At 42.6% G+C, this 8,974-nt stretch overlaps 1 protein-coding gene across 1 annotated transcript; it reads left to right on the top strand.

Moving 5' to 3' along the window:
- Positions 1-360: 360 nt before the first annotated feature.
- Positions 361-8,192, top strand: LOC133583818 (specifically androgen-regulated gene protein). Its single transcript, XM_061937674.1, has 4 exons — positions 361-556; positions 3,837-3,971; positions 5,635-5,821; positions 6,632-8,192. Exons 2-4 carry the CDS (start codon positions 3,876-3,878, stop codon positions 7,702-7,704), a joined length of 1,356 nt encoding a protein of 451 aa, XP_061793658.1. The 5' UTR covers positions 361-556; positions 3,837-3,875; the 3' UTR covers positions 7,705-8,192.
- Positions 8,193-8,974: the final 782 nt, after the last annotated feature.

Here is an 8,974-nt window from a genome sequence, read left to right on the forward strand (position 1 = left end):
ACATGTCCTCAAAATACAATATCATATTATTAGTTCTGTGATAATGAGTGAAGTGGCGTTTGCAGCGTTAGTCAAACCGGAAGTGATACGCAATCACCGTTCGTTTAAAATATGAATATATTTTAAAGAATCGTTCAAGTCCTTGACATACATCACAAGTGTTTTAAAATGAGCAAAAACTGTCTTAATATACAACATTATATTATTAGTAGTACTGTAGTTATGAGTGAAGCGGCGGTTGCGGTATTGACCAAACCGGAAGTGACGCACAACACCATCGGGGGGGAAAAGGAGATGGCACGACATTATACATATGTTACATAATGTAACAGCTTTCATATAAAAAGTATATATCTTTAAAAGGTCGAATATTGTAGTAGCTTTTAGTGGATGGGGGGAAATGGCAGCGGGTAGACGATTAGCAGTTTATCTCCATGGCAACGCGTTTTAGGACGAACGGCGCGCGTTGATTGGCTGGCAGCTTTAGAGCCTCGCGCAGGTAACAATGACCTCCAACGATAAGAAGCGCACAATGTGGACCAAAAACCTCACGAAGGTAAGCAATTTGTATTCAGAAACTTCTCAGTAAGTGAGAGTAGTGCGTTTGTATTAGTCGTCGCCTTAATTCCCCCTTTAATCCGTTCTTTTAATAGTAATGTGGAGAGACACAGAATTAGGTACACCTACACAATCCAATGAGACAAAGCTCGATATTCTGCCTTTGCAAAGATCATTTGTATTACTTGAACAATGCAAATATTAAAACACCTGCCAGAATAATATAATACAAACATGTGTGTTTATTGTTGACATTAGCTTGGCAAGTGCATCAATTAGACGTAACACTTGTATCACATAGTATTATTAAGTTTAAAAATGCAATATGATCAAGTAAAAAAATCAGCTACTTTGAGAAAAGAATCGCTCTTAAAAAGACCATCTTAAGTCTTCTTCCTAATAGATTTACGATGCAAACACTGAAAAATGTCCTCATATTAACGTATGGCGATGACATCCTGACTGCTGAGGTCACTCGGCCTGCTGACAGAAATACAACACACAGGTGCCTTCCAAACCTCTGAAAGTGATCCTGTCCAGGAAGATTAGGGCGCCATGCGTGCTGTAATCTGACTCGCAAGAAGTTAGCTACACACTAAAAAATGTTTTTAACACAACTGCTGATTCAGAAAAGGACGAACCCATTATTTGAGTTATTTTAACTCAACATTTTGGGTTAATTTTTTCAACCCAACTTTTGCGGGGAATTATGTAACCAAAAAGTTGAGTTATGATAACTCAATGTTGGGTTGTTCCTAACCAAACTATTGGGTTGAATTATTTAACCCAAAAGTTTAGTTATACTAACTCAATGTTGGGTTGTTCCAGACCCAACTATTGGGTTGAATTATTTAGCCAAAAAGTTCAGGGTTTAAGTGATAGGGTGAAGAGTATAGTTAAGGTTTTGGTTTGGATTTGTGTTTAGTTGAGGATAAATCAAATTTGAATCCTAACCTTACTTACTTACCAGGTCTAACCTAGATTGTAGTCCACGCCCAAACAAATCAGATTCTTAATTTATTCATCTAAAACAAATATTTATTTATTAATTTGATAGGAAAATTATAATACAGGTACAGAGAAACAATACAAAAAAAATCAATAAAAATAAGAGATAGTTATTATGAATGGGGTTGTAGTTAGATAATCCTCGGAGTTCAATAATGCATCTACAAACGTAAATTGAGACCAAATTCTAAGAGTAGAGATAACAATTGTGTTACATGTAAACTGAGATGATCGAAAAGGCAGTTTTGATGTAAGAACATGACCCAGCTTCCAGTCTGCATCAGCTCAATTCATGTTTTTGGCTCCAATAAACCAATTTATGTATGTTGGCTGCCCAATAGTAACATCTTAAGTTAGGGAGTGACAAACCACCTCTGTAAAAATGATCTCAGTGTCATGGCTGAGCTTTGTGCCCTTTTGTTGATGTTCTGCGGTGTTTTGGGTTAGTTCCTGACCTGTACTTTTATTTTGGTGACTCTTCCTTTTGTGTTGGTGTTTTTTCGTGACCGCTTTATGCATCTTTGTCTGAGCACTGTGTCCCCTCACCTGCAGATGGTGTCAATCAGCCGGCTGTTATTTATGCCTGCCTCATCCTCAAGTCACGGCTTGAGTATTGTTAGATGTTAGCTGTTTGCTGTCTCGAGTTCTCCTGTATCCTGTTCCTGTTATCCTGGTTCCTGATTCCTGTGTTCCTGCCTGATTCCTTTGGATATTAAAGTCATGTTTTCCATCTCTGCATCTTGGGGTCCATCACCAGTACGACCTGACAGAATACTCAAGCCAAATTCCATCCCCGCGGAGATTTAAATGGCAGAGAGGCTTGACAGGATCTTGGCACTGAGGGCCGAAGCGAGGAGATGCTTTGCCTCGTTTCGGGCTCCCTCACACCCATCCCTGTCGTCTGATGGCCTCTTTGGAGACGTCTGGGATCCGTCCCTTGAAGGGGGGCTAGGGTCAGCTGTGCGACAGGGGAAGCACAGCTCTCACCTCTCCCAGTGAGGCCACTGCAAACACCGCCATCATCTTAGGTGGGCCTGCAGACGCCGCCATCATCTTCGGTGGACCCGAAGCCGCCGGCATCGACCCCGGTGGGCCTGCAGACGCCATCCTCTTCGACCCCGGTGGGCCTGCCCACGCCGACTGTGCAGCCGCTTGCTGATCCGGCTCCTCCCACATAAACACCGTCATCGGCGGGCCGTCCACACGGCGTCGCCAGCTTCCTCGTCTCCGGCAGGCCGTCCCATGGCGTTGCAGCGTCTCCAGCACCGTCGCCTTTGTGATCTCCATCTGGCCTGACGCCCGAGGCTCTCTCGTCAGCCACGGAGGTGGCCCTTACATGGGCGACCGCCTCGCCAATTGCGGCGGGGTTCAACTTGCCGCTGCCATCTGACTCTTCCCTGCTGTTTGCGAGGACATATGGCAAGACGACCCACCGCTCTGTCCTCCCGCCACCCCCCCATGACTTTGGCCTTTTTTTGTTTTTTCACTTTTTCTAGAACGTCTGGTATCTGTTTTGTCGAGGGGGGGCATTCTGTCAAGCTGTGCTCTTTTGTTGATGTTCTGTGGTGTTTTGGGTTAGTTCCTGTCCTGTACTACATCAGTCTACCCCAGAGCAACTGTGGCTACGAAAGTAGCTTACCATCACCAGCACTTCTCTGTGCAGCGCTTAGAGTGTCTAGAAAAGCGCTATATAAATCTAATCCATTATTATTATTATTATTACTTTTATTTTGGTGACTCTTCCTGTTGTGTCGGTGTTTTTTCGAGACCGCTTCAAACATCTTTGTCTGAGCACTGTGTCCCCTCACCTGCGGTTGATTGGCAGCCAGGCCACAACTGGTGTCAAACAGCCAGCTGCTATTTATGCCTGCCTCATCCTCAAGTCACGGCTTGAGTATTGTTAGATGTTTGTTGTTTGCTGTCTCGAGTTCTCCTGTATCCTGTTCCTGTTATCCTGATTCCTGTGTTCCTGCCTGATTCCTTTGGACGTTAAAGTCATGTTTTTCTCCATCACGCCTGCTATCACGGCATCTTGGGGTTCGTCACCGGCAAAACCTGACACTCTAATTAATTCCAATGTCAAAAAAACCCTATTCTAACCCCAACCTTACACCAAACCCCGAGACCAACCCCAATTAAAAGCTTAAAGCTAACCCAAGTCCTAACCCACGCTCAAGCGATCAACCTTTGTTTTAGCACAATCTTGTTTTTGTTTTTTAAATATGTGTATATTGTTTTTTGTGCGATGCAAATATTCTCCTCTATCACAGAGTGAGACCAAAGCTTCGGGCCGCTGACTTTTGCTAAAAATGCCCAAAAGCAACACCTGGCCGGGAGGGACTGGACTGGAGACAATGGACAGTGCCAGCAGCTGCGACAGCATTGTTAGCGGCCATTCTGCTTTTGTAAGTGATAGCATCAAATTGATGAAATAATAATGATTGAAAAAAGATCTGACTTCAAAAGGTTTAACAAGTTGTTGCTTTAAAGGAGCCATATGTAATAATTTAATGTAAAGTCATCATTAAATGACCCTGATATGTCAAAAGACATTAATAAATCATGTTCTTTTCCAATACCTCTATAACTGATATCGGTAGTTCAGCCGGGAAATATTATTGTTTTCATTTCGTTGCCCTGTGCTCCACCGTTTGACCAATTACAAAGTCTGTGAGTGTGTCACATCCAGGTTGCCAGTTACGCACCGCCATCTTTGTCTGGCTACTGCCACTGGTAAAGTTACTAAACATGTCAGACCTTAGTAAATCTGAAAGGCCTCATTACGATTCTCAATTTATTCATGACAATGCCAAGAACAAAACGAGGATTTGTATCGGGAATGCCTTTGAAAGATGGAGACGATTGAAGGCGGGAAGATTTTTTCATCTGACGCCAAACATGCTAATTTCCTCCTTGATAGGTAAGTCAGGCATTTACGTTTTTTATTACTTGTAATAAATGGAAATGGACCTTTGGTTTGTAAACTATATTGTCCAATACAGTCTATTGTCTTGTCTAACAAAGCTAGTATGTTCCTGCAACAAATGCTTAGCATGCTAGCCCGGTCAATGACACATCGACATATAGGCTAACTGGGGAAATATATGCCCGTTAGCCTGTATGTCGATGTGTCATCCAACTGACAGCGCAAAATACCTTTTCGACAAAAAAACTTATGTGGATATGGATAGTGTCAGTGCCTATTTCCTTCTCAATAGTCTGATACGCTGAGAAAATGGGTTCCAACATTAGCACGGCTGTCATGGCAATGTGAAACGTATGGACATGGCCAAATCACATGAGAAAATAATTCCTTATTCGTGTTTGCATATTGTTAAGTTAAAGTTAAAGTACCAATGATTGTCACACACACACTAGGTGTGGCGAAATTATTCTCTGCATATGACCTATCACCCTTGATCACCCCCTGGGAGGTGAGGGGAGCAGTGAGCGGCAGCGGTGGTCGCGCCCGGGAATAATTTTTGGTGATTTAACCCCCAATTCCAACCCTTGATGCTGAGTGCCAAGTAGGGAGGTAATGGGTCCCATTTTTATAGTCTTTGGTGGACTACATGTACCAAGTTATATGGCAATCTGAAACATTTGAAACAATAGCCTATAGGCATACCTTGGTAAAATGTCATCCTCTTTAGTTTTGGGGCGTACATTAGGCTGCTAAGCATGCTCTACTAATTTTCACCAGTATAACAATAACCATATGATTGCCATTTGTTGTGATATTGTATGACGTACTCCTTCCTGAAAATGGCCTAATTTCTGCGTAAAATGTGTTGGTCATATCGAGCCGGATCTAGCTGCGTATCTGGCAACCTCAGTCAGGGACAGGGAGGGGACTACATAATTTTGACCGTGATTGCCATACCATTTCTGGCCAGATTCTTACATATGGCTCCTTTTAACATGTAATTGAATCTCTTATGAACCAGGACACACAAACAAACTTTCTGCCGCTCCTCCTTTCCTACTTTTGCTAACAGTGTGGCGTAGACGGAAGTCTGCCCTCTCCAGAGTGCCATTCTATTGATTATAGAAATGGTGTCATTACAGAGTGACGACAGTTTAGAACACCTGTCTGCCGAGGAGAAAGCTTGTCTCTTATTTTTGGAGGAGACTATCGAGTCTTTGGAGCACGAAGACGACAGTTGCTTGTCTAACGACGAGGTGGACTTCCTGCCTGTCCTTGCCTCCAGACTGGCAGACCTGTCGGTCTCTATGAGTAAAGGCAAGCTCAATGGTAAGATAATCTTTCCCAGTGACAGAGGCAGGCTTCACTGTGAAGTAGTCAATCCATCGGTCCAAAGTTAATTACCAAACATTCAGTTTTTTATGGTCTCAATGTGTCTCCTTCATTGGTCTAGCACAGGGATGGGCAAACTATGGTGCCCGGGCCACATCCGGCTCGATGGTCCTTTTAATCCGGCCTACCAAATATTAAAACAAAATTGAGAATCTGCTTTGAGAATTGCTGCAACAAAACTGATACTAGACTTCGAGGCACTGGCAAAAATTGGTGATTAACAAAACTGCTCCCACTAAAAGAGAATGTAAGCGTTAACTCTTGAATACCATTTTTATGTTTCTTTGTTGATATGATATTGTTGAAAATAGATGTACGATGATTAAAATAGCCCATATTTGAGAAGCCAACTCCTAGTACCAACAGAGTTGATATGTAATATGTGCTCGCCCGGCCCGTCCGTCAAAATTCAAAAGCCAATGCGGCCCCTTAGCCAAAACGTTTGCCCACCCTTGGTCTTGCATCTTTTTCTTAAAAGTTTGGTGTGCTGTCAGAAAAATCACAAGTCTGCCGCTCACAATTGAATATGATGCTTGTTGACAACTTAACTGCTTGAGGTAGGAGGCCCCAGAGCCTCTCATCTGCTGACCCAAAATGTGTTTTGTAATTCTGTTGGGACATCCATCCAGCTTAACATGACCTAAGAACTTCTTCCCATTTTCATCTCAGATTGGTGTGCTAAAATCCTATAATATTTCAAATTCAAGTCATTGTGTTGCAAGGGAAACAATCGTCTTTGTCTTACAGGTTTACAAAAGCACAACTCTATGGAAATGATCAAGGAAAAAGTTGAGTCTAAACCCCTACAGAGCTATCTGGTCCCAACACCTTTTGTTTTGGCAAGCAATTACAATTCCTCCAAACCTAATGGCAAAGCTGGTCTCCAGATGAAGGAAAAGAAAAAAACCCTTTCATTCAGCAAAAATTGTGGTGAGAGGCCAGATGTGACGCCTCCTGCAACCAAACCCAAGGACAATACAGTAAATATAAATGAGGGTCCTTTACCTCGAGGACCTCTATCCTACGATGCTCTTGTCTACCTACGGAGGAGCGCTTCCACCAAGAAAACACCTTTGTGTCCTAGAGTTGATCACACAATAGACTTGGCCAAGTGTCCTTCGGTCATCCCAGAAGGTCAGAATCGTCTAAACATGTCAAAGTCAGACAGAGCTGTCTCAGAGATAGGCGGGTTTAAGATAGATCCCCCACCTGTTGCTCCCAAACCAAAAATGATTCCTTCCAATGTCTCCCGGAAGACACAAAATGAAGCAGCCACAGCCACAAACTCATCGTATAGTCTCAAGAATGCAACAGATCCCAATGTTGTGAGACTGGAAGCCTTGCAAAAGCTTGGCCTCCTCGAAGACCAACAGCCAGAAAATCAGTCTGTGGCCCGACTGCAGCTACCGAAATCTCATTCCTTTGTTGATCCAAAATCCAATACATTTTCAAAACCTTCTGTGAACATATGTCCATCAAGAAGCCCCTCTTTTTGTCATGCTCAAGTGGCTTTAGGAACCAGGAACAAGGAGCTGCAGAGCAGTGCTAGCTTCCACAATTACTCGCTTTCTCATCCCAGCCAACATAAATTAGGGGACGGTAATGAAGAGCGCCCACCTATAAAAGTCAACCCCAAAAATGATCCTGAACCACTACAAAAGACAGCCCCAGAGTCGGAGAAACAGTCTTCGGAAGCGCAACACATTTCCCCTAAAGCCTCAAACTCAGTTGCATACACAGTAATGATGGTTCCTGGGATGGGATCAGACAGAAAAGAGGCTCTCAAGAAGCTGGGATTGCTCAAAGACGAACACATGTAAGCAGCAGAGGTCTTACCGAGTTGAAGAGCACCATCAGCTCAAAAGCGAGTTAGACCATTAAGACACAACTTGGCACTCTGATCACACAAAGAAGGAGCAGTTCAAGGAGCAGCTCTTTCCTTAGTAGGAGCAACAGTAGGAGTTTGTCCAAACTCCTCCTGTTCTGATGCAGTTCAAAGACAAATATCTGTATTCCCGAATTAGTTCGCTTTAGTCTGTCTTTGATGTCTTAAGGTATATTTAGTTTACACACATGAGTTGTTTGATTGATGCAGGAAAGTACAGTATATAATATCCATGTTTCCAAGTATAAAGGACATACTATTTACTACTTCTACTAAATGTTCACAGGACTTCAATATTGCTTGAGAAATTCAGGGTTCACGTTTGTGCCTAGACTGGCTTACTAAAGCCAAAGGAAAGTTAAGGACTCTTGTTTTTTCCAAAAAGCTTGGCTTCATCATTTTACATCTTCCAGACTGAAAAGTAAAGGCTATGTTTACCTTTTTTCACTCATGTATAAGAACAATTAAAATACATGCATTGCTATAATGTGACAAATGATTGTTGAGTATGAAACATTTGTCTCGGAACCAGGTCATTTTGATGCTTCTGTGCAGGGCTTGGAGGGAGTCGATGAGGATGTTTAGCCAGTACTTCTCATCTTACTCATGGGCCTGCTGCTCTTCCATTATCAGATTAGCTTGAGCCCGACATCCGTATTAACGAAGCATTCTGTCATTTCTCTGCTTGCTGTATCACTTTTGCATGTTTGACTTCTAATTCTGTCCTCCTACTTCAGTGGCGCCGACGATTATGTAACAACGTCGGGGCCTCTCAATGTTGCCTTTCGTGGTCGGTGTTATCGCCGGTTAAGTCGAAAGGCTTTGCCAATGGGGTCCAACCTGTGTATTGTATTTCTATGCGGCGCAAAACAGAGGGTGTCAAATTTTGAAACTGACACTCTTTGTCAGTCAACAAAAATCCAACACTGAAGAAGAACTGACATGCAACACAGGCAGAAATAAAGCTGCAAGAAGGTGCACGCCATCAATGTATCCCAGAGGTGCCAGACCACCTTAATATGACTTGGTTTATCAACACAAAGATAATGAGTATCAACAACATTATCAATATACTGAATGATTTATTAACACTGACTGTACATGTACTGTTAAATATGAATTTTGTTTCTAAATTCTAATTGATAATGTTGATTGGTGTACATTGTTATAGATAGTTTTTACTCTAAAACACATTGCATGTTTGA

This window comes from Nerophis lumbriciformis, linkage group LG03 (assembly GCF_033978685.3).
Source record: "Nerophis lumbriciformis linkage group LG03, RoL_Nlum_v2.1, whole genome shotgun sequence".
NCBI lineage: Eukaryota > Metazoa > Chordata > Actinopteri > Syngnathiformes > Syngnathidae > Nerophis > Nerophis lumbriciformis.

Coding starts and splice junctions, on each gene's coding strand:
- LOC133583818 (XM_061937674.1), top strand. CDS start 3,876: ATGCCCAAAAGCAACACCTGGCCGGGAGGGACTGGACTGGAGACAATG. Junction 3,972..5,634: donor TTAGCGGCCATTCTGCTTTT/GTAAGTGATAGC, acceptor GTGTCATTACAG/AGTGACGACAGTTTAGAACA. Junction 5,822..6,631: donor GAGTAAAGGCAAGCTCAATG/GTAAGATAATCT, acceptor TTTGTCTTACAG/GTTTACAAAAGCACAACTCT.